This window comes from Carcharhinus amblyrhynchos, chromosome 5, assembly GCF_965287045.1.
Source record: "Carcharhinus amblyrhynchos chromosome 5, sCarAmb.v2.hapA, whole genome shotgun sequence".
Classification (NCBI taxonomy): Eukaryota; Metazoa; Chordata; class Chondrichthyes; order Carcharhiniformes; family Carcharhinidae; genus Carcharhinus; species Carcharhinus amblyrhynchos.
The window spans coordinates 68,056,566-68,081,418 of NC_137328.1; the positions used below are offsets into that span (position 1 = coordinate 68,056,566).

A 24,853-nucleotide genomic window follows, 5' to 3' on the forward strand; every position below is an offset into this window, starting at 1 on the left:
ACCCAACATTGATCCCTGTGGTATTCCATGAGTTACAGGTTGCCAACCCAAAAATGGCCCATTTAGCCCTAGTCTCTGACTCTTGTTCACAATCAAACCTTTATCCATGCTGATGTGTTACCTCCTACGCCACGTAATCTTTACCTTGTGCAGTAACATTTGATGTGATGCCTTATCAAATGCTTCCTAAAAAAATCCATGTACGCCACATCTACAGGTTACCCTTTACCCACTTTGTTTATTATTTCCTCAAATTTCTGATAAATTTAGCTAAACGCGATTTCCCTTTCATAAAGCCATGTTGACTCTACCTGATCACTTTATGATTTTCTAAGTATTCTGTTGTAATATCCTTAATAAAGAACTCCAACAATTTCTTTGTAATAGATGTTAGGCTAACTAGCAGTTTTCTGCTTTCTATCTCCTTTTTTTGAATAAAGGTGTTACATGAGTTACTTTCCAATCTACCTAGGTCATTCCAGAATCTAAGGGATTTTGAAAGGTTATAACCAATGCATCCACTATCTCTGCAGCCACTTTTTTTGATATGAAAATAAAACTCCATCAATCCTCACTATGTGCACAAATCATTAAAGAGATCAGAGTAGATTGAGAAAGTAATGTTTGAAGCATACAGGATCCTGGCCTTCATAAGGAAGAGCACAAACAACAAAAACAAGACATCATGATAACCTTATATAAAACACTGGCTTGCCGTCAACTGGAGTGTCATGGACTCCAGGAAGGATGTAAAAGCCTTAAGATAAGTTGCAGAAAAGGATCACAAGAATGGTTCCAGGGTTGAAGAAGTTCAGCTCCAGGGACAGACTGGACAGGTTGGGGCTGTTCTTAAAGAAAAGAAGATTAAGAGGAGATTTGATAGAAGTGTTCAAAATCATGAGGGTTCTCGACACAGTAAATGGGAATATGCCCACTGGCCGAAGAGCCAGAGGACACTGAGTTAAGGTGATTTGTAAAACAGACAATGATGTAACGAGGAAAAACTCCTTATGCAACAAGTGGTTAGGATTTGGAATGTGCTGTATTGGGAAGGTGGTGAAGGCAGATTCAATCATGGTTTCTAAAAGGGAATTGGATAATTATCTGAAGAGAAGAGAAAAACAAAACAAGATGGGCAGAACAGCCTCTTTTAGTGCTGTAAACATTCTGTAACTCTACTGTTTACTAGAAATCTCTAGCTACAATGATCTTGAAGTCAATTCCACTCATTCTCCAATCCACCTTTATTTAAAACATAAACGTCAACATTACTTATCCATCATACAAAAAGAATACACAGGTCCACTTATGATATCAAATCAAACAACCTGTGGACAAGGTAGACATGTAAACATACAACTCTGTTACTGATAGATTACATACTTGAGTCTGCTTAGTATTTCAATGCATCTTCACACCAGGACCAAGTTTAGGGAAATTTCACAGCTCACTCCTGGACTCTGCTCATAGCTCTCTTGCTGTTGCTAAAGGTTGCAGCTAAACAATGGAATTGAGACTCTGATATTTACTTTGACTATGAAGAAAGCAGGAGTCATGATTTCCAGATGGGAAACCTGGTAGTATGGTTTTTCCAGATATCCTGTTGAAGTTAACTACTGAATATCTTTCAAACTTTTCTGAACAGGTTCGCCCCGATAGGCATAGAGATTAATAACCAAGGTTGGGGGAGGGGAACTAGGGGGTGGGGGCATGCAGAGATAGAGAACCACAGATCGCATGAGAAAGGAAAATGTCAAAGATTGTGCAGGGAGTGAAGTTAGTGATCATGGGTGTGTAAATATATTAGTTTTACCTGAACAACGCAGACACACTTAAACCAGGTTATTAGAATATTCTCAGCTCAAGAACAACTCAGAGAGATGATGCAATGCACTAACAAGAGGAATTGTTTCACTTCTATGGTATAGTTCCTTAAGAAAACTTATATTTACTATAATTGAGCAGGTATTAACATAATGGGTGAATTTCCTGATTTCATCTGTGGTTGTCCTGCTGCGAGTGAGAACGAAAAATTTAGCGATTCTGCTAAAACGCCATTCATTTTCAGTGGCACCAGAGAATCCCAACCATGAACAAGGACAGAGGGTTTTGGTGAATAATTCAAATATATATATTCCAAATTCTACCAATGTTATCCAGTCTGGTCTACATGTGACTCCAGATCCACAGCAGTGTAGTTGACTCTTAAATTCTCTCTGAAATGGTCTAGTTAAGCCACTTAGTTGATGGGCAATAAATCCTGGCCCAGCTAAACCAATCAGCACCCCTTTCTCCTTTTGTATAAATTGTGATCATTTGAAATTTGGTATTCTTGTATTTATATTAATAACTACAAGGCAAAATGCTTTGGTAACAGGTCTCTCATTCTAGTAAGATACTTACGTCTAGGCCTAGTACCCGAGACAGAAACTATATTTTCTTCATGCAAGTTGAAGTAAGAAATTCTTTACCGTTGAGGATAAAGGGAATAATTTATTCCTCATTAGCACAATCAAGCACTTAAAAAGAAAAACCTGAAATTACTGATCAAAAACCCTAAGGCAAATTTGTCTTTCACTTATAGGACTAATGATTTTGCAAATTTAAAATAAACCCATGAGAAATAATTATAGCACAATTGGTATTCCAGCTTTTGTGAAAAGAACAGAACATGCATTGACTATTCAATAACAAATTGCACAAATATTCCATGAAAATCTGACATTTGACCAATATCTTGTGCGTATGGATTCAAATGTCAGAATGACATCTTTAAGATCATGATCTGTAAAACCGTGAAGCATTTTTAAAACTACCTGGTTCCTGTTAAGTTTCAAGTATTTTAAGATAAATAATCAAAACTTTAAAAGTTGAAGCTGTCATTAATGCATCTTGCAGATCCTGAAAAATTATGGTTTTAAGACTTATTTTGTTAGTTTAGCAGTTTTACTTAATCCAGCATGAGTTGTGAATGATAAATGAACTCTGCAGATTTTAAATGAATTTGAGAAAAAGATAGTTGTACGCAAATAATGACATACCACTTTTCTGACCAAAATTTAAAAATAAAACTGATGACAAGCCCACCTTAATGTTCAAGTATTTCTGACAATGTAGTATTTTAAAACAGGATAAACATTATACAATAATGAAAATATTACTTACATTTACATCATCACTAAAATCTATTGCATCCAAATCTAAATACTCTGGAGTATCCATTTTTCGTCAAAGCACATTTTGGGCAACTTCTTACTGAGTACAATATCCTGGAAATACAAAAATCATACTGTAAGAACACAATTACAGATACATGACTAATCTTACTTTTTCTAAGATTTCGTGCGACCCAAAAATATTAATACATTTGAATGAAGTTAGGAGTTACAAACTGCAGACAATTCTAATTTTTTTCCAAGTATGAAGTATTTTTAGTTACTTGAAGGAATAAACATTGGCCAGGCCAAAAAGAGTTTCTTGCTATCCAAAAAACATGGAGCTGGACCCTTCATGTCCAACTGGGTAGGCAGGTGGGAGCTGGATTCAAGTTTCTTTCAAAGACATTGTAGATCTGTTGTGTGTAGAAATTTATTGTTGCTTAAAAGATGGCTATAAAACTTCAGTAAAAGACTAATTTAAATTTCCTCCTGTAGAAAATACATTCTCACTGTGCTTAAAAAATTAGTGGAGCAGGATGGGAGAATTGCAGCCATTGTATCTATCTTCATAGCAGAAGACACAAGTTTCATAGCAAAATAACCTCAAGGCAATAGAGAATGAGGAAAGTAAGGAAAGAAGTATCAGCAGAAAAAAAGCATTTGAGAAACTTAAGGACGAACATCTGACAAATCCTTGGGATCTGATGGTCTACACCCTAGGTTCTAAAACAGATGGCTGAAGGGAAGTGGATGTGCTAGCTACAATTTCCAAAATTCCTTAGATTCAAGAATGGTCCAATCAGATTGAAGGCTGACAAATGTTAAATGGTATTTTGAGGAAGGAGAGAGAGACAAAATAATGAGTTATGGGCCAATTAGCCTAAGATCAGTTGCTGGGAAAATCATTGAATCTATTATTAGAAAATTTTAACAATGCACTCAGTAAAGCATACTATGCTTAGAATAAGTCAACATGGTTTTACTAAAGGATATCTTGTCTGACAAATTTATTACAAGTTTTTTGAAGGTGTGACTAGTAGGATAAAGGGAAATGAGTAGGTGTAGTCTACCTGGATTCTCGAAAGGCATTTGGTAAGGTGCCAAATCAAAGATTAACAGACAAGAGCTCACGGAGTTGGGAAGCATTTTGGTATGGATAAGAGGGCAGGTTAAGGTATACAAAACACATAGTGGGCATAGATGGGACTTTTTCAAGTTGACAGACAGTGGATAGTGGAATGCTGGAGCCTCAGTGTTGGGTCCATTCATTCATTTGCACAGACAAGAGGACAGCACTTGGTATGAGTTTTAAAATAGTTTTCTTTTATTGAAAAAAACTTTAAAAAATTAACATGACAGAAGCAAAAGAAAAGTGAACTTGGAGACTGGCTTCTGAGCAGGCCCTCGAACTGTACTGAACTGAACTAAAACAAACAGTGCACTGAAATCCAAACGCTGTGTTTTTCGCAGGCTGTGTCCACCTAGAAAAACAATCCTTGCAGCTGCTGTTATGCTATTATTTGCCTGTATTGCGTACTATTCAGGATTACAGTCAATTTTTAGCTAACCTATCATGCCTTCTGATTCTGCCTGTAGTCAAGCCAACTACAATTAGTCAGCTTAGCAGAGTTGGTTAACCCCTACAGTCTAGCATTTGACTGTAATTGTGCATAGGCAGGAATATTTTAAAATTAAATCTTTGCATAGATTGAAGCAAACATGCACAGGATGCATGCATGCTCACTCAGCTATTTACAATCTTTATTTATGATTTATATCAGGGTTGGCAACCTATGGTATGAGTCCAATTAATGGCACAATTTGTTCTAAATCTAATATTTTGTCACTTATTTATCCTGAAAAGGTATTTTACATTTATAAAAGATGTATAGAATTTCAACAGTAAATGCTTGTGTTTTATTTATGTTCTATTTATATCATGTAATGCAGAACAGCACACTGTGTTTGACGTTGTCTGTCATTATCTTTTCCACTGTAAATTGAGGGGCACAATTGACAATATGTCAGCTCCTAAGAAAGCAAAGTTAGTTACCTAGTCAGCCTTCTTAGAATAATAAATTCAGATTGATTCAAAAGCAGAACCGTGCTGCTTGTGCTTTTCATTGTGAAAGTGTTGTTTGTCACACATCATGTATTCGATAACATTTTCAAACAAAGCAAGTGAAAACTTTTCTTGACAAAGTATATTCAAAGTTTAGAGATCTGCAGAAACTTGAAACTACGAGAGAGTGCATGAGGCCTCTATTCTGACCTGCTGGATGACCCCATCAGTGAAAGTTAACTACTATGCTGCTCTGTTGATGTTTAGTTTTTGCAGGACTAGGATCACATTAATTTACAGGACTTTTTTCATATACATATTCAATAACAGGGTGTGGTCGTCACTAGCAACTTGTTGCCCATCCCTAAATGCCTTGAGAAATGGGGAGTTAAAATGCAGTCAATTGAAAAATGGTTTGTAAAGACCTGCCATTGTCCTTTGCTTTGCATGTACACAATCCATTAAGGTTAAGTTTGGTTGCTCGTATGGACTTCATCCTGTATTACATGCACTAATTATACTAAATGCTGAGATTACTTTGGTGATTTTATGCAATGCATTGGTCCATAGTCTTGATGGTATCAGAAGGTAAACAAATGGAAGCTAATGTTTCTACCCACTTGAAGTCTAATAATCACACCCACTTGAAGTAACGTAGAAATATTTTCATAGCTGTATAAAGAAGTGCTTAGTTACATGACTTCCTGTCACAAAATAATTCAGGCCTTTCTGTCATTGGCCACTCTCATCCCTCTACATTATCCTCAGTCCCATAATCTGTGTCACTGATACACATTGTAAACATCAGGCAGCACAGTGGTTAGCATTGCTGCCTCACTGTCCAAAGATCTGGGTTCAGTTCTGCCCTCAGGTCACTATCTGTGTGGATTTTGCATTTTCTCCTTGTGTCTGCGTGGGTTTCCTCCAGGTGCTCCAGTTTCCTCCCACAGTCCAAAGACGTGTGGCTTAGGTTGATTGACCATGCTAAATTAACCCTAGTGTCAAGGGGATTAGTAGGATAAATAGGTGGGGCTATGAGAATAGGGTTTGGGTGGGATAGTGGTCGGTGCTGACTCAATAGGCTGAATGACCTCGTTCTGCATTGCAGAGATTCTGTAACCTGTGGTCTAAGCTCTGATCCTGACAATACTACACTAGTTACGCCCTGCCAACACAAAAATTACCCTTTTACTTCTATTCTGCTCACTGTCTTTCAACATAATCCTCAACCAATGCAAATATATTATGCCTAATCCTATGAATTCATAATGATTATTAGCTCAACCCACTCATTTCTGTATTATTAGCTCATCTATTTTACTTTGAATGCTTTGCATGTTAAGGTGCATTGTAATACCTTTCACTTCAATGTCTTTCCCGTCTGCAGCTTGGATGTTAATGCTTCATTACTTTTATTAAGGATTCTGACCCTTTCTCTCCCATTGTGCTTATTTTCACCTAAACCACTAAAAATCTCTACAGCCTTGAAATTTCTCTTGCTGTTTTTGAATTCACTCTTTGCTGAATCTTCCTCTCTCCCAACACCTCTCCCCCACCAATTTCCTTCATGAGTTTAAACCCTTATCGACTACAGTGATCATTCAATTCACTAGGATACAGATCCCAGCCCTGATTTTGTGGAGCATGTCCCATGGGAGCAGTTCTCTATTTCCCGAGTAGTAGTGCCAATGCCCAATAAATCAAAACTCCCATACTATTTCAGTTATTTTGACCTCCTATTCCTATTTCTGTCTTTTGTCAATGGGTCTCATATGAAAGACAACATGTGGATCTTGCTCAAGTGGATCAAGTTCTTCACCAGCAACAAGTCCTTAATCCTAGCAGGGTAATCTTCAGAACTTTTGGTCATGGCGAGGGACTCCCCAGAAAGTCACGAGCAAACCCAGCAGGGTTACTGATTGAAGACAATCCCGAATATACACAATCACGACCATGAGAACACACACACACATCATCATCATAAAGGTAGCATGCGTTTATGTTTTATGATTTCAAGCGTTTTTACTACACATGCTTTTCCTCAGGCTGAAGAATTGAAATAGTACAAGCCCGTAATCCTTTTAGCACACTGAAAAAAAATGTCTGGTAGTTTAGTGGAATTAATTTGTTGTTGCTTTAACGTCCACAGTATCCGATTTCTCTTGTTATACTATAGTAAAAGTGCAGAGCAGAGCTTTTCAGATAGAATGTTCAGGGCCAATCTTCACCTATATGTGGCTTAAGAGCAGATGTTCTTAGGCAATGTGTTTTCTCCTTGATAGCATAGATGTGTGTCTGTCTGACCAGACTATGCCTTATTAAACTTCTCATCAGAAACCTTGGGTGGAATTCTCCCAGCTGGGACTAAGTCTGCAGCAGGGGTAGGGCAGGGAGTGTTTCCCACTGCAGAGGCCAACCGGAAACAATGTCATATCTTCTATATCTGGCACAATTAATTAGGATGAAATTGTTATTCATCAAGTCCCTGGCTGTTGCCATCTTAAGGGTCAACAGGCTCAGAGCCAGGCAGTCTCCCGTCGTTTGTGTCCATGCTTTGTCAATGCTGGAGGTACTGCAAAGCCTCTGCTCACACAAGTTGATTGCCAAAGATAACAACTATGATGACCCATGCGCTTTGGGAAAATCCAGTAATTTTCATTTGTGCAACGTTCCCTTTTAAGATAAACTTCTTAAGATTTAAAGTTTATTTATTAGTGTTACAAGTGGACTTACAACAACACTGCAATGAAGTTACTGTGAAAATCCCCTAGTTGCCACACTCCGGCAACTGTTTGGGTATACTGAGGGAGAATTTAGTATGGCTAATGCACCTAACCGACACATTTTTCACATGGGAGGAAACCAGAGCACCTGGAGGAAACCTGTGCAGACACAGGAAAACATGCATACTCCACACAAAGTGTTCCAAGCCAGGAAACGAAGCCAAGTCCTCGGCGCTGTGCAGTGCTAAGCACTGTGCCGCCCATCAAAGTGTATGGGGAAGTATTTTGAAAGCACGTTAATTGGTTTGCTGAGTATGACATCAATAGGTTCCTGGAATTGCCATGGGGATAAACAACTAGGAAACAACAGGTAAACAGAAAGCCAATGGCAATGGGGTCCAGTTTTGTGGCAGACAATTCAGAAAACCAAATCTTAGTGAGAGGAAGCAAACCTCTCTCAGGAAAAGGTCAGTTTTTCTGTTTGGAGACAAGGAGACTTGGAGACCCTGTGCAAGTGGGTTAAAATGGTCTAAATTCTGGAAAGCTGTACGAGTAGCTAGAGACAATAAACAGCTGGGTAGATTTACCAGGAGTGCTCAAACAAAAAACCAGTGTGTTTCTCAGTCATTTGTTAAGTAGAAACTCTAGAAAGTTATGTCATCAGGACTGTTGTGATCCGAATGAGAAATGTGCACTTTATTATGCAACCAAATATGTATGTGTGTGTGCATTTTGTGTTAAGGAAGGTGGAGTAGTTTCAGTCCCAAGTAGGTAGGTAGCTTTGGTGCCCAAAAGTTTGGATGGCCCTGTGGCTGAAATGGGTTGAAAAGTGGTTAAACTGTTCAGTGATTTTGATTAAAAAAAACGAAGTAGAAAAAGCTGGGCTGTTGCCTAGACACAGTAGCCCAAGTGACACAGAAATACAGAGAAATACAGGGAAGAGTTCAGTGCATATCAGAGAAAGAAGGCAAGAATTTTTCAGCTTTCTCAGGAAAGTACAAGGTTAGTGGAATAGTAGTTAACAGAAGTTAGCTATAGGACTGAACAATACGATCAATTTAGTGGTGTTGCCATTGAAACGGTGAACTTAATGTGTGGAAGAAAACCATTTGCATGTGAAGCAGTCCCAGGCAGGATGCCTTTGTGTCAAGCTTAGTGGTAACTCTTCACTGGGTTATGTGTCTATAAAGATACTGCTGGGTAAAAGTAATATTAGGAAATTGAATCATCTCCTTGTGGTTTTATTGAAGTCTCTCTCCAACATTTTTGATTGGTATAATATAGTTCATTCATAAATATTTTAATCTCCAAGTTAAAAGTTCATCAACAGATTCTGATGAATTTGTTCAGTAAGTTACCTCCATGATTTCTAAAAATAAAATCTATCAAGCCATGTTTCACTCTGGGATCTGACTTGCCCAGTATTAACATCAACTGGGATCTCGTTGGCAATAACCATGTCTGCAAACTTCAGATGGAATAAGGCTGCTGCTGAATATGTGTTTGGATGATAAATATGAGATCCAAAACAAAGGTCTTGTCAGAAACGCTGAGATTTCTCGTGGTGCCACATTTGTGCAGGAAGTAATGTGAAAGTTTTTTTTAACTACACAGGGCATAAATGTAATTTTGTGGATTGACTATTTTTATTTGAAATATCTTTCACCTATTAATGAACTTTTGAATTATACTGGTTACAGAAAAAGTTTGGTAAAAATTAAATCTTGTCCAATAGTTTTCTTTCTAATAGCATTACAAGGATTTTTTTTTTAAAAGGTATCGGTCCTGATGGGGATCATAATGCCACTCACAAACACGTAAATTGTTGTCATCTTCTCCATCAGATGTTCCATGTTTCTGATCTGTAAATCTCTCTCATTGTGGTACCTGTTTTGGAAGTTCATTTTCTATTGTGACCCAAGGCTCAGATAATTCCAAGCAGAATCTTTTTCACTTATCCTGTCATAGCACATTTCATCCATCACCTACAAACCCAGGGGCTAAATGCAGAGGCTGTCAAGAAAGAGGTCAGACAGATGAATAATTACATATCCAAGAACTTACTAAGAGGCCAAGATCTGACAAAATGTCTAATATGTAAATAATGGGAATTTGTATTTTCTAGATAAAACAGATTACAGCTGTATTTTAACAGCTTTTTTAATGTGTGCAATTTAACTGTGCTTAAGCATTGTAACTTTTTACTTAGTTGCTTCAAACACCTAACCCACCCAAATCACACGCAGACACAAATATTTTTCCCTCTTTCGTACACCATTCTGATGTCTATTAGTGGTACTTATATGAATATAACGGAATGGAAGAGTTAAGTTTCTAGATTTCCCCTTTTGCAAGTTTTGAATTTGATATTGCCAAAGTTGAACAAGTTGATCTGGTCTGCAACGAATCTGCTAGTATCCAGCTGTCCCAATTCCCAGATGACAATGGCTCATGTTTTCCTACTTTGTTGTATTTTAATTAAGTTTTCCACACTTAGAACATTACAGCACAGTACAGGCCCTTCGGCCCTCAATGTTGTGCCGAGAAACACAAGGATTATCTATACAAACAAAGTGTTATAAAAGCAAATCCTTCAATTTCACATTTCAGTGAAGTACAAAACTAGACTGTTAAAAGGAGTAAGCAAGTACAAAGTCAAGCAATAACATTTTAAAGCAACATTTCTTCTAGAATTCCACATAAACGCAAGTCCTTGAGACAAGGTAGCACTTAGGCTGACAACCAAATTGAACAGATCTACCTTGTAAAGTTGGCCAGTTAACAAAATGATTTCAACAATTACTAAGTAGCAGAAGACAAAACAAAACATTCATCACAGAAAGAAAGCTTATAACTATAACTGAAACACACTTACAGCATAAAGTACATACAAATAGCTACTTTAGATAAACTGCAGAATCTCAATGCAAACAGCTGTCTTTATTCTTACTGCAAAATCTTCTGAACCCCATATAGTATGCATTCTAACCTACCAATTTTACTTGATAAGCATGATAGACGGGAAAGTTTTTTGAACTAAATGCTTTTATGCTTCAGTAAGTAAATGCCAAAGAAATGACTGAGAATCGACTAGGCTCCCAAAATGAATAACCACAATAATTTTGTTATTGCTCATTCAGAATAATGAAAAAATGAAACAAAGTTAGATTGCATTCAAGAGATGAAGCTAAACATAAGAACATAAGAAATAGGAGCAGGAGTAGGCCATCTAGCCCTTCGAGCCTGCCCTGCCATTCAATAAGATCATGGCTGATCTGTCGTGGCTCAGTTCCACTTTCCCGCCTTCTCCCCATAACCCTTAATCCCCTTGCCTATCAAAAACCTATCTACCCGCGTCTTACATATATTTAGCGAGGCAGCCTCCAACACTTCAACGGGCAGAGAATTCCAGAGATTCACCACCCTTTGAGTGAAGAAGTTCTTCCTCAACTCCGTTCTAAACTGCCCCCCCGCCCTTATCTTGAGGCTGTGCCCTCTAGTCCTACTGTCCTTTGAGCGGGAAGAGCCTCGCCACCTCTATCCTATCCATCCCATTCATCATCTTATATGTCTCAATGAGATCTCCCCTCATTCTTCTAAACTCTAACGAGTACAAGCCTAGTTTATTCAGCCTCTCCTCATAGTTCAACCCCCTCAACTCCGGTATCAGCCTAGTAAACCTCCTCTGCACTCCCTCCAAGGCCAAAATATCCTTGCGTAAGTGCGGCAACCAAAACTGCACACAGTACTCCAGCTGCGGCCTCACCAGTGCCCTGTACAATTGCAGCAAGACCTCCCTACTTTTATATTCAATCCCCCTCGCTATGAAGGCCAGTATCCCATTCGCCTTCCTGACCACCTGCTGCACCTGCAGGCTGGGTTTTTGCGACTCATGCACAAGGACCCCGAGGTCCCTCTGCACCGTTGCATGCTGCAGTTTTTCGCCATGTAAGTAATAGTCCTTCCTACCATTATTCCTACCAAAGTGGACAACTTCACACTTGCCAACATTAAATTCCATTTGCCAGTTCCTGGCCCATTCGCCCAGCCTATCTAGATCTTTCTGCAGACTTTCCACACCCTCCGCACAATTTGCCGTTCCACCAATCTTGGTGTCATCAGCAAATTTCAACACCATACACTCGGTTCCCTCCTCCAGATCATCTATATAAATGGTAAATAGCTGAGGCCCCAGCACCAATCCCTGGGGCACTCCACTAGTCACCAACCGCCAATCCGAATAGCACCCACTGACCCCCCACTCTCTGCCTCCTATTTGACAGCCAATCCCCTTTCCACGCTAACACCCTACCCCCAACTCCATGGCCCCTAACCTTCTGTAATAACCTCTTGTGCGGCACCTTATCAAACGCCTTCCGAAAATCAAGAAACACCACATCTAACGGCTCTCCTCTATCCACCGCCCTAGACACATCCTCATAGAACTCCAATAAATTCGTCAGACACGACTGCCCCTTAACGAAACCGTGCTGCGTCTGCTCTATCAAACAATTCTCAAGATGCCTCGCTATTTTCTCCTTGATCACGGATTCGAGCATTTTACCTACAACAGACGTTAAACTAACCGGCCTATAATTTCCTGCCTTTTGCCTGCTACCCTTCTTAAACAACGGCGTAACATTAGCCGTTTTCCAATCTTCCGGCACTTCCCCAGAATCTAGCGATGTTTGGAAAATAATCATCAAGGCATCCACTATCACCTCCGCCATTTCTTTCAGAACCCTCGGATGCATTCCATCCGGTCCTGGGGACTTGTCCACAATCGGTCCCTCCAGTCTGTCGAGCACCGCCTCTCTAGTAACAATAATGTCATTCAGGCCCTCCACTCCTACCATCTTTCCATCGCTAACACCCGGCAAACTATTCATGTCCTCCTCCGTGAAGACCGAAACAAAAAGTTATTCAAGGCCTCAGCCATTTCCCTATCCCCTACCACTAAGCCCCCTCTCTCATCCTCCAAGGGTCCAATGTTCACCCTAGTCAGCCTCTTCCTTTATATATATTTATAAAAACTCTTACTATCCTTTTTTATATTTAGCGCTAGCCCAGTTTCATAGTTTATCCTACCCTTCTTTATCAACTTCTTCGTCATTGTTTGTTGATGTTCAAACCTCTCCCAATCCTCTTCTCGCCCACTACTCTTAGTAGTGAGCTGAGAAGGAAGAAATGCGAGGTGTGAGAGGAACCAAGTGGAACAGAGTCACCAATAACCAGCTTGTCAATACTATTAGCAGTACAGCATTTAAATTTAAAGATGGATGTAAGAGTTGAAAGCCAGAAGAGTGATATCAACACAGCAATTATATGAACAAGAACAGGATCTACAGGCATTTAGAAAGGCAAGAAATGATTAGGGACAGTCAGCATGGCTTTGTGAGTGGAAAATCATGTCTCACAAATCTGAGTTTTTCGAAGGGGTAACAAAGACGTTTTGCAAACCCAGGCAAGTCACGGGGGTTACAGATAGTGCGACATGAACCCAAGATCCCTGTTGAGACCGTCCTCATGTGTGCGGAACTTGGCTATCAGTCTCTGTTCAGCGACTCTGCGCTGTCGTGTGTCGTGAAGGCCACCTTGGAGAATGCTTACCCGAAGGTCAGAGGCTGAATGCCCGTGACCACTGAAGTGTTCACCAACAGGAAGGGAACAGTCTTGCCTGGTAATTGTCGAGTGATGTTCATTCATCCGTTGTCGTAGCGTCTGCATGGTCTCCCCAATGTACCATGCTTCTGGACATCCTTTCTTGCAACGTGTCAGGTAGACAATGTTGGCCGAGTTGCAAGAGTATTTACCGTGTACCTGGTGGATGGTATTCTCACGTGTGATGATGGTATCCATGTCGATGATCCGGCATGTCTTGCAGAGGTTGCTGTGGCAGGGTTGTGTGGTATTGTGGTCACTGTTCTCCTGAAGGCTGGGTAGTTTGCTGCGAACAATGGTCTGTTTGAGGTTGTGTGGTTGTCTGAAGGCAAGAAGTGGGGGTGTGGGGATAGCCCTGGCGAGATGTTCGTCTTCATCAATGATATGTTGAAGACTCCGGAGAAGATGTCGTAGCTTCTCAACACCAGGGAAGTACTGGACGACGAAGGGTACCCTGTCCACTGTGTCCCGTGTTTGCCTTCTGAGGAGATCAGTGCTCCTTCCACTCACATTGTCAGCACTTCAGGTCTTGAACAGCAGGTTAGGTGTAAGGATTCGCATTCTAATCAGTAATCTCTAAACTGTCTGCGCTTTATATGCTCTGTCTGAGGCCAGAACTCTCCATTCACCTGACGAAGGGGCTAACCCCGAAAGCTTGTGAGTCTATTATCAAATAAATCGGTTGGACTAAAACCTGGTGTTGTCAGACTTTTTACTGTGTTTACGCCAGTCCAACGCCGGCATACCCACATCACGAGTCACATGTAGCCAGAGTGGTGAAGAAGACATTCAGTATGCTTGGTTTCATTGGTCAGAACACTGAATACAGGAGTTAGGACATCTTGTTGAAGCTGTACAGGACATTAGTAAGGCCATACTTGGAATAATGTATACAGTTCTGGTCACCCTAATGTAAAAAGGATATTATTAAAAGAGAAAATGCAGAAAATATTTACTAGGATGCTCTTGGGACTTGATGGTTTGAATTATAAGGAGAGACTGGATAGACTAGGACTTTTTCTCTGGAGCAAAGGAGGCTGAAGAGTGATCTTACAGAGGTCTATAAAGTAATGATGGGCATAGGTCATCTAGATAGTCGATATCTTTTCCCAAAGGTAGGGGAATCTAAAACTAGAGGGCATAGGTTTAAAGTGAGAGGGGAGAGATACAAAGGAGTCCAGAGGGGCAATTTTTTCACACAGAGGGTGGTGAATGTCTGGAACAAGTTGCCAGAGGTAATAGCAGAGGCAGGTACAATTTTGTCTTTTTAAAAAGTGTTTAGACAGTTACATGGGTAAGATGGGTATAGAGGGATATGGGCCAAACACAGGCAATTGGGGCTAGCTTAATGGTTAAAAAAGAGTGGTGTGGACAAGTTTGGTCAAAGGGCCTGTTTCCATGCTGTAAACCTCTATGACTAGTAATTCTGACAAGCAGCCCTGACAACAATGAAGTCCAAGACCCTGGAGATAACTTAAAAAATCATGGTGGCTGAAGTCATTCAATAAAACAAAAGGAAGTTAGCCCCAGGCATTTGCTACAAAAGCTCCTTAGGGCATTTATTAATGATCATCCTTCCATCATATGATTAAAAGTGGACCAATCCTGACCATTCCAGTGTTCAGCTCCAGGAAAAATTGTACTGATAAAGTACAATTCAAAATGTAAATGGCAATTTCCTGTTATATTGAATGAAGCCAAATTTCAAATAATAATTTCAATATTTTATCTACCAATAATCTACTGCACAGGATACCTTAAGGAATATATAACTTTGCTGCACAGCGTGTGAAATCAGGTGTTTGGGGAGTGAAGAAGTTTTTAAGGGCTCATTTCTCTCAAAAGTCTACTTTTTTCTTTAATTTAGCAATTAAGAGATCAGTTAAGTTTATTTCAATCCTAAGCAGGGCTATACAAAGCCTCAGAGTAGATGTAACTAGGTAATTAGGTAGTTGGCTTAAACTGTTTAGCAGAGCTTGTGGAAGTTGGAACCAGCTGTTAGCAGGTGAAGGGCCTGAGTCTGTTTTGCAGCATGAGTGGGTCTTTGAGAAAAACAGAATGTTCCAAGTGCTGATTGCTCTTGAAGGAAATCGATGTTTATTGAACAGTGCCTACTAAAAATGTCAAGAATTCTGTGCAGTTTGTGTACATGAATGATAAGGATGCAAATGAAGGATTGAAATAGCGCTCATTTCTATTGGTTCAAAGTGCACACCCAAATGTAAAGCTTTTTGGTGCTTTAACTGGCATGTTCTCTCTCACTAGCTAAAAAACGCTAGAACTGACACTGTTTGTAGAACTCTTGTTAGAACATCAATGAAATTCACGTCTGTTCTACTTGCTAGCAAGTAATAAAGCCTGGAAAGATTGAGTACTCACTGTGCATTGTCTGGTTAATTCTCAACAGCTTCACACATTTGTTTTCAGAAAGTTTCTCAGCACTGCTTGGTCTGCATTGAATGCTGCTTGAGTGCACTGGGTGTCAAGCTGGGAATTTGATAATTGAAGGAATTTGGTGAAAAGGAGAAGTATAAATTAATTCAGAGAAACAAATGTAATTAACACAATAAAAATAACAGGATAGATGAAGTGACAGGGTTGAACACATATGGGGGCTCTTGGGTGCCAATGCAAGCTACAGCAACCAGATCTATAGTAAGTATCTACAGTTTGAGAAGATTTAGCTCAAGAGTTAATGAGCTGCAGACATTGCGATATATCAGCAAGGGGTAAGGTGCCTAGTCATTTTGTTCCAAAAGGCAGTTATAGCCTTTAGGTTAGCATCATCCACTTTGGTCAGTAGTCAGGGACAGGAAGGTGTGACTGCAAGACAAGCTAGTAAGGGGATCAAGAGGGTGGGAGTAGAGGAGCCTGAGCCTTTGCCATTGAGAAACAAGTCCAAGGTACTTGCAGCTTGTATGGACAATAGCGAGGGCTGCACTGTGGATGAGCAAGCTGACCATAGCACCATAGTACAGGAAGCCATTCAAACGGGGTTAGTTAAAAGGAATGTAATGGTAGTAGGGAATGTAGTAATAGTAAGGGAGATGGACACTATTTAAAACAAAGAGGGAGAATCCAGAAGGCTGTGATATCTGCCTTGATTCAGGATGTTTGATCATGGCTGGAGAAGAACATGGAGTGGGTGAGGAAGGATCCAGTTGTTGTGGTCCATGTGAGTACCTACAACATAGATAGAACTAGGAAAGAGGTTCTGCATGGACAGTATAAAAGAGCTAAATTTAAAAACAGAACCTGAAAGGGAGTATTCACTGGATTATTACTTGGGCACCTTGCAAGTTGGCATAGGGTAAATAAAATTAATGATGAATGCATGGCTCAAAGACTGGAGTGGGAGTAGTGGATTCAGATTCATGAGGCATGGCCCCAGTATTGGAGAAAGTGGGGGCTGTATCATTGGGATGAACTTCACCTGAACCATGCTGGTTCTAGTGAGGTGTATAACCAGGGAAGTAGAGAGGGCTTTAAACTAAATAAAGGGGGAAAGGAATCATGTAGAGGAAGACTAAATAATTTTAAAGGGAAATAATAGATGGTAATAGATCAAGGTAGCAATAAAGGTAATGATAATCAGGGTATGGCAGGAAGGGACAGTGATTACAAACTTAAAAGATTGTGCCAGCCACAGTTCACAAAAACACTAAAAAAACTGAATTAAAAACTCTGCACCTGAATACCTACAGCATTCGGAATAAAACAAACGAACTGTCAGTTCAAATAGAAATTCATACTTATGGCTGGATAGCCACTGCAGAGACATGACTACAAAGAAGCCAAAATTGGGACCTGAATATCCAAAGGTATACAACATTCAGGAATGACAGAAAGCTGGGAAAGGTTGGTGGAGTTGCTCTGTTTATAGAAGAGGACATTAGAGCTGTAGTAATAACAATCGTTATAATGATCAATAGGCTGGAATTCCATGCCCCACTCCCCACCCTTCTGAGTGAAAGTCTGAAAAATTCCAGCCACAGAATCCCAATGTGAATCAGGAAATTACAGGTGCATGTTACAAGGGCAGTACAGTAATCGTGGGAAATTTCAATCTACATATAGTGTGGGTAATCCTTATTAGTACTTGGTTGTGGAGGATGAATTCTTGCAATATATGCAAAATGGTTTTCTATAGCAGTATGACTAGGAACCAACTAGGGAACAGGTTATTTTAGATTTATATTCTGCAATGAAAAATTGCTAATTAATAATCTTGTTGTAAAGGAGTCTTAATGAAAGACTAATCATAATATGGACATTTACATCAAATTTGAAAATGGTATCATTTAATCAGAGTCCAGTGTCTTAAATCTAAACAAAAGAAACTATGAGGAATGAGGGGTAAAGTGGAAATGGTTGATTAGGAAACTACAGTAAAAGGTATGATAATAGACAGGCAATGGCAAATATATAAAGAAGTAAGCCATAGTGTACAACAAAAATACAGTCCTTTAATGCGTAAAACCCCAGAAAGGATTTTGAAAGAAAATAAGGATTATATTGGATCAAAGGAAGAGGCATATAATGTTGCCAAAACAAATGGTAACCCTGGGAATTGGGGCATTTTAGAATTCTGCAAATGAGGACAAAGAAAAAGAAAATTAAGAAAATGTAAAATAGGAGAGTAAACAAGCGAAAAATATAAAATCAGACTATTAAAGCTTTGAAGGGTAAGTAAAAAGGAAAAGATTAGCAAAAAACTAATGTGGGCCCATTACAAGTAGAGTTGGAAGAATATTTAATGAAGAATAAGGAAATAGCAGAGAAACTAAACAAATATTGTATTTTTTTGCATAAAGGAAAATACTAGAAGCCTCTTGGAAATAAGAGAATCAAGTGAATAGTGGATATGAGGAACTGCAATATATTAATATTCGTCAAAAAAAAGGTACTGGAGGAATTAATGGGACTTACAAGTGGATAAGTATTTTGGATCTGATCATCTACATGCCAAATTGTTGGAAGAGGTGGCTGTACAGGTGGTAGATACATTAGTGGTCATCTTTCCAAATTCTAGACTGTGGAATAGTTCCTGAAGATTGGAAGCTGGCAAATGTGACCCTACTACTTAAGAAAGGAGGGAGACAGAAAACAGAAAACTACAGACCTGTCACTTTGACATCAGTGATAGGAAAAATGCTGGAGTCTTATCAAAGGATGTGCCAACAGGACACTGAGGAAACAATGGCAGGATTGGACAGAATCAACATGGATTTATAAAGGATGTAACTCGCAGCATAGATAAGGAAGAACTGGTGGACGTGGTATATTTAGATTTTCAGAAAACCTTCAATAAGGTCTCGTACAAGGGGTTAGTAAACAAAATTAGAGCACATGGAATTGGAGGGAATGCATTGGCATGGTGGTGGATGTTGTCTGCATGGACTTTAGTGAGGCTTTTGACAAGGTCCCTCATGGCAGGCTGATACAGAAGATGAAGTCACATGGAATCTGCAATGAATACAACAATATAAGAACTAGGAGCAGGAGTAGGCCATCTAGCCCCTTGAGCCTGCTCCACCATTCAATATAATCATGGCTGATCTTTTCGTGGACTCCACTTACCCGCCCGCTCACCATAACCCTTAATTCCTTTACTGTTCAAAAATTTATCTATCCTTGCCTTAAAAACATTCAATGAGATTGCCTCAACTGCTTCACTGTGCAGTGAATTCCACAGATTCACAACCCTTTGTATGAAGAAGTTCCTCCTCAACTCAGTCCTAAATCTGCTCCCCCTCGTTTTGAGGTCATGCCCCCTAGTTCTGGTTTCACCCACCAGTGGAAACAACTTCTCCGCTTCTATTTTATCTATTACCTTCATAATCTTATATGTTTCTATAAGATCTCCCCTCATTCTTCTGAATTCCAACGAGTATAGTCCCAGTCTACTCAGTCTCTCCTCATCAGCCAACCCTCAACTCCAGAATCAACCAAGTGAATCTCCTCTGCACCCCTCCAGTGCCAGTACATCCTTTCTCAAGTGAGGAGACCAAAACTGTTGACAGTAATCTAGGTGTGGCCTCACCAGCACCTTATAAAACTGCAACATAACCTCCCTGTTTTTAAACTCCATCCCTCTAGCAATGAAGGACAAAATACCATTTGCCTTCTTAATTACCTGCTGCACCTGCAAACCAACTCCTTGAAATTCTTGCACAAGGCCACCCAGGTCCCTCTGCACAGCAGCATGCTGCAATTTTTTTACCATTTAAATAATAGTCCATTTTGCTGTTATTCCTACCAAAATGGATGACCTCACATTCAGCAACATTGTACTCCATCTGCCAGACCTTCGCCCATTCACTTAGACTATCTATATCCCTTTGCAGACTTTCAGTGTCCTCTGCACTTTGCTCAGCCATTCACCTTAGCATCACCTGCGAATTTTGACACAGTACCTTGATCCCCAACTCCAAATCATCTCTGTAAATCATAAACAATTGCAGTCCCAACACTGAGCCCTGAGGCACACTACTAGTCACTGATCGCCAACCAGAAAAACACCTATTTACCCCCACTCTTTGCTTTTTGCTATTTAACCAATCCTCTATCCATGCTAATACATTACCCATAACACTGTGCAACTTTATATTATGCAGCAGCCTTTGGTGCGGCACCTTGTCAAATGCCTTCTGGAAATGAAATGAGATGGATGTAGAACTGGCTTGGTCATAGAAGACAGAGAGTGGCGGTGGAAGGGTCTTTTTGTGTTTGGAGACCTATGACCAGTGGTGTTCAGCAGGGATCAGTGCTGGTACTCCTGTTGCTTGTAATATGTATACATGATTTGGAGGAGAACGTAGGTGGTCCGATTAGTAAGTTTCCAGGTGACACAAAGATTGGGGGAGCTGTGAATAGTGAGGATAATTGCCAAAGAATACAGCAGAATATAGATAGGCTGAGGACTTGGACAGAAAAATGGCAGGTTGAACTTAATAAGAAGTCTCACAACACCAGGTTAAAGTCCAACAGGTTTATTTGGTGGCAAAACGCCACTAGCTTTCGGAGCACTGCTCCTTCGTCAGGTAAGTGGGAGTTCTGTTCACAAAGACACAAACTCAATTTACAGAATAATGATTGGAATGGAAATCTTTACAGCTAATCAAGTCTTAGAGGTACAGACAATGTGACTGGAGAGAGCATTAAACACAGGTTAAAAGAAATGTGTATTGTCTCCAGACAGGACAATTAGTGAGATTTTGAAAATCCAGGCAAGTGGTGGGGGGTTACAGATAGTGTGACATGAGCCAAAGATCCCGGTTGAGGCTATCCTCATGTGTGCGGGACTTTGCTATCAGTCTCTGCTCAGTGACTCTGCACTGAGTTGTGTGTCATGAAGGCCGCCCTGGAGAACGCTTATCCGAAGATCAGAGGCCAAATGCCCGTGACTGCTGAAGTGTTCCCCAACTGAAAGAGAACAGTTTTGCCTGGTGACTGTCAAGCGGTGTTCATTCATCCGTTGTCATAGTGTTTGCATGGTCTCCCCAATGTACAGTGCCTCGGGACATCCTTTCCTGCAGCGTATCAGGTAGACAACGTTGGCCGAGTTGCTAGAGTATGTACCACGTACCTGGTGAATGGTGTTCTCACGTGAGATAATGGCATCTGTGTCGATGATCCAGCACGTCTTGCAGAAGTTGCAGTGGCAGGGTTGTGTGGTGTTGTGGTCACTGTTCTCCTGAAGGCTGGGTAGTTTGCTGCAGACAATGATCTGTTTGAGGTTTGGCAGTTGATTGAAGGCAAGAAGTGGAGGTGTGGGGATGGCCTTGGCAAATGTTCTTCTGTATCAGTGACATGTTGAAGGCTCTGGAGATGTCATAGCTTCTCCCCAGCGGGGAAGTACTGGATGACAAAGGGTACTCTGTCCACCATGTCCCATGTTTGTCTTCTGAGGAGGTTGGTGCGGTTTTTTGCTGTGGCACGTTGGAATTGCCGATTGATGAGTTGAGTGCCATATCCTGTTCTTATGAGGGCAACTTTCAGCATCTGGAGGTGTCTGTTACGATCCTCCTCATCTGAGCAGATCCTGTATATATGGAGGGCTTGTCCATAGAACATAAGAAATAGGAGCAGGAGTAGGCCATCTAGCCCTTCGAGCCTGCCCCGCCATTCAACAAGATCATGGCTGATCTGAAGTGGCTCAGTTCCACATTCCCGCTTTCTCCCCATAACCCTTAATCCCCTTGCCTATCAAAAACCTATCTACCCGCGTCTTAAATATATATAGCGAGGTAGCCTCAACCACTTCAACAGGCAGAGAATTCCAGAGATTCACCACCCTTTGAGTGAACAAGTTCCTCCTCAACTCCGTTCTAAACTGCTCCCCGCCCTTATCTTGAGGCTGTGCCCTCTAGTCCTGCTGTCCTTTCTGAGCGGGAAGAACCTCTCCACCTCTACCCTATCCATCCCTTTCATCATCTTATACATCTCAATGAGATTTCCCCTCATCCTTCTAAACTCTAACGAGTACAAGCCCAGTCTATTCAACCTCTCCTCATAGCTCAACCCCCTCAACTCCGGTATCAGCCTAGTGAACCTCCTCTGCACTCCCTCCAAGGCCAAAATATCCTTGCGCAGGTGCGGCAACCAAAACTGCACACAGTACTCCAGCTGCGGCCTCACCAGTGCCCCGTACAGTTGCAGCAAGACCTCCCTACTTTTATATTCAATCCCCCTCGCTATGAAGGCCAGCATCCCATTTGCCTTCCTAACCATCTGCTGCACCTGTAGGCTGGGTTTTTGCGACTCATGCACAAGGACCCCCAGGTCCCTCTGCACCGTAGCATGCTGCAGCTTTTCGCTCTGTAAGTAGTAGTCCTTCCTACCATTATTCCTACCAAAGTGGATAACCTCACGCTTGCCAACATTGTATGCCATGTGCCAGGTCCTCGCCCACTCACTCAGCCTATCTAGATCCCTCTGCAGACTCTCCACACCCTCCACCCAATTTGCCGTTCCACCTATCTTTGTGTCATCGGCAAATTTCGACACCTTACACTCGGTTCCCTCCTCCAGATTATCTATAATAAATGGTAAATAGCTGAGGCCCCAGCACTGATCCCTGGGGCACTCCACTAGTCACCAACCGCCAATCCGAATAGCACCCATTGACACCCACTCTCTGCCTCCTATTTGACAGGGATGGCTTCTTTAATGTGTAGCTGGAGAAATGGAGCATTGTGAGGTTACCCGTGGGCTTGTGGTACAGCGAGGTGCTGAGATGACCATCCTTGATGGAGGTGTGTGTGTCCAAGAATGCAACCGATTCCGGAGAATTGTCCATGGTGAGTCTGATGGTGGGATGGAACTTGTTGATGTCATCATATAGTTGTTTCAGTGACTGTTCACCATCAGTCCAAAGAAAGAAAATGTCATTGATGTCTCTAGTGTATAGCATCGGTTGACGGTTCTGTGCGGTGAAGAAATCTTGATCGAACCTGTGCATGAAGATGTTGGCATATTGAGGTGTGAATTTGATCCCCATGGCTGAACTGGTTGCTGAAGGTGAAGTCATTGTGGTCCAGGATGAAGCAGATGAGTTGTAAAATTGCATTTGGAAACTGGCAGTTGTCAGTGTTGAGAACTCAGGCAGTTGCAGCAATGCCATTGTCGTGGGGGATGCTGGTGTAGAGTGCTGAGACATGCATTGTGACAAGAGTGCTCCCAGTTCAACTGCTCCATGTATGCTGTGTAGGAAGTCTGCAGTGTTGCGACAAAAGCTAGGGGTTCTTTGTACAATGGGTTTCAGGATGCCCTCGACGTAGCCGGAGAGGTTGTCACACAGGGTTCCATTGCCCAAACAATGGGACAGCCAGGTGTGTTTGCCTTGTGTATCTTCGGGAGGTAGTAGAGATCTCCAACGTGGGGAATACATGGAATGAGAGCACGGAGGGTGCTCTGAAGGTCCGGATGAAAGGTCTTGGTCAGAGTGTTGAGTTGACGGGTGCGTTCTTTGGTCAGATCTGCGGGTAGCTGTCTGTAGTGTTCCTCGTTGTTCAGCTGACGGTACACTTCTTTGCAGCAATCTATTCTGTTCAGTATGACGACAGCTCCTCTTTTGTCTGCTGGTTTGATGACAATGTTGCGGTTGGCCTTGAGAGCATGCTTGGCGCTGCGTTGTGCTTGGGTGATGTTCGGGGCTGTCTTGTGAGTGCGGCTGATGAATTTGGTGTTGACACACCTCCTGATAGCTTGGGCATACATGTCAAGTCAAGGGCAGTGGCCTTCTGGAAGAGTTAAATTTGACTTTTTCCTCTTCGATTGCTGCACTGCAGACCTTTCTGTTGGCTGTTCCGGTTCATTGCCTGTCTCATTGTGTTCACTGTTGACCTCTTGCGGTTTGTGGAAGAACTCTCGCAGCCTCATTCGCCTGATGAATTCCTCTGTCTGCTGCTAGACTGATGGGGTCTATTCTGGTGATGGGGCAGAAATTGAGCCCTCGGCTGAGAACTTCAATTTCATCTGGCTGGTGTGTAGTCCGACAAGTTGACAATGGACTTCCCTGTAGAAGGTACTGTCTTCTATTGTGGTACCAGCGAAGGCTTGGTTGCTGCTGGTGGTGATGCTGAGTTTCTCAAGCTTCCTGTTCTTGGTGTGCATGTAGATGGTGTAGTTCCTTTGTCTCATCTGCTTGGCAGAGTTTCGCAGCATGTCTGCGTCCTGAGCGCAAGTTGAGAAAATGGATTCTATCTTGGTTTCTGGATGTGGCGTTTGTTAGAACTTAATCCAGAAAAATGCGAGGTGATGAATTTTGGAAGGTCTAAGGCAGAAGGGAAGTATATAGTAAATGGCAGGACCCTTAGAAGCATTAACATACAGATGGATCTAGACGTACAAGTTCACAGTTTCCTGAAAGTCACAATACAAATGGATAAGGTGGTCAAGAAGGCATATGGCATGCTTGCCTTCAGTGGTCAGGGCATGGAGTATAAATATTGGCAAGTCATGTTGCAGCTGTACAGAACTTTAATTAGAACACATTTGGAATATCAGTACAATTCTGGTTGCCTCACTATCAGAAGGAAGTGAAGGCTTTGGAGAGGGTACCAAGAATGTTTACTAGGATGTTGCCTGATTTGGAGGGTGTTAGCTATAAGAAGAGATTGGACAAACTCGGTTTGCTTTCTCTTGAACGCTGGAGGCTGAGGGGTGACCTAATAGAAGTTTATAAAATTGTGAGAGGCATGGATAGAATGAATAGTCTTTTTCCAAAGGTAGAAATGTCAATTATT

At 41.2% G+C, this 24,853-nt stretch overlaps 1 protein-coding gene across 3 annotated transcripts in view; it reads right to left on the reverse strand.

Annotated features, from left to right (window-relative positions):
* The window catches only part of sncaip (synuclein, alpha interacting protein), a 164,002-nt gene that overhangs the window by 90,671 nt on the left and 48,478 nt on the right, over positions 1-24,853 (reverse strand). For 2 of the 3 annotated variants that reach the window (XM_080188959.1, XM_080188958.1), the window contains exon 2: positions 3,166-3,269. In XM_080188959.1, coding sequence (XP_080045085.1) covers positions 3,166-3,222 — 57 coding nt within the window. In that variant the 5' untranslated portion in view covers positions 3,223-3,269. Of the gene's footprint in view, positions 1-3,165; positions 3,270-15,983; positions 16,092-24,853 lie in introns of all 3 variants that reach the window. The other variant, XM_080188957.1, reaches the window with a different exon arrangement.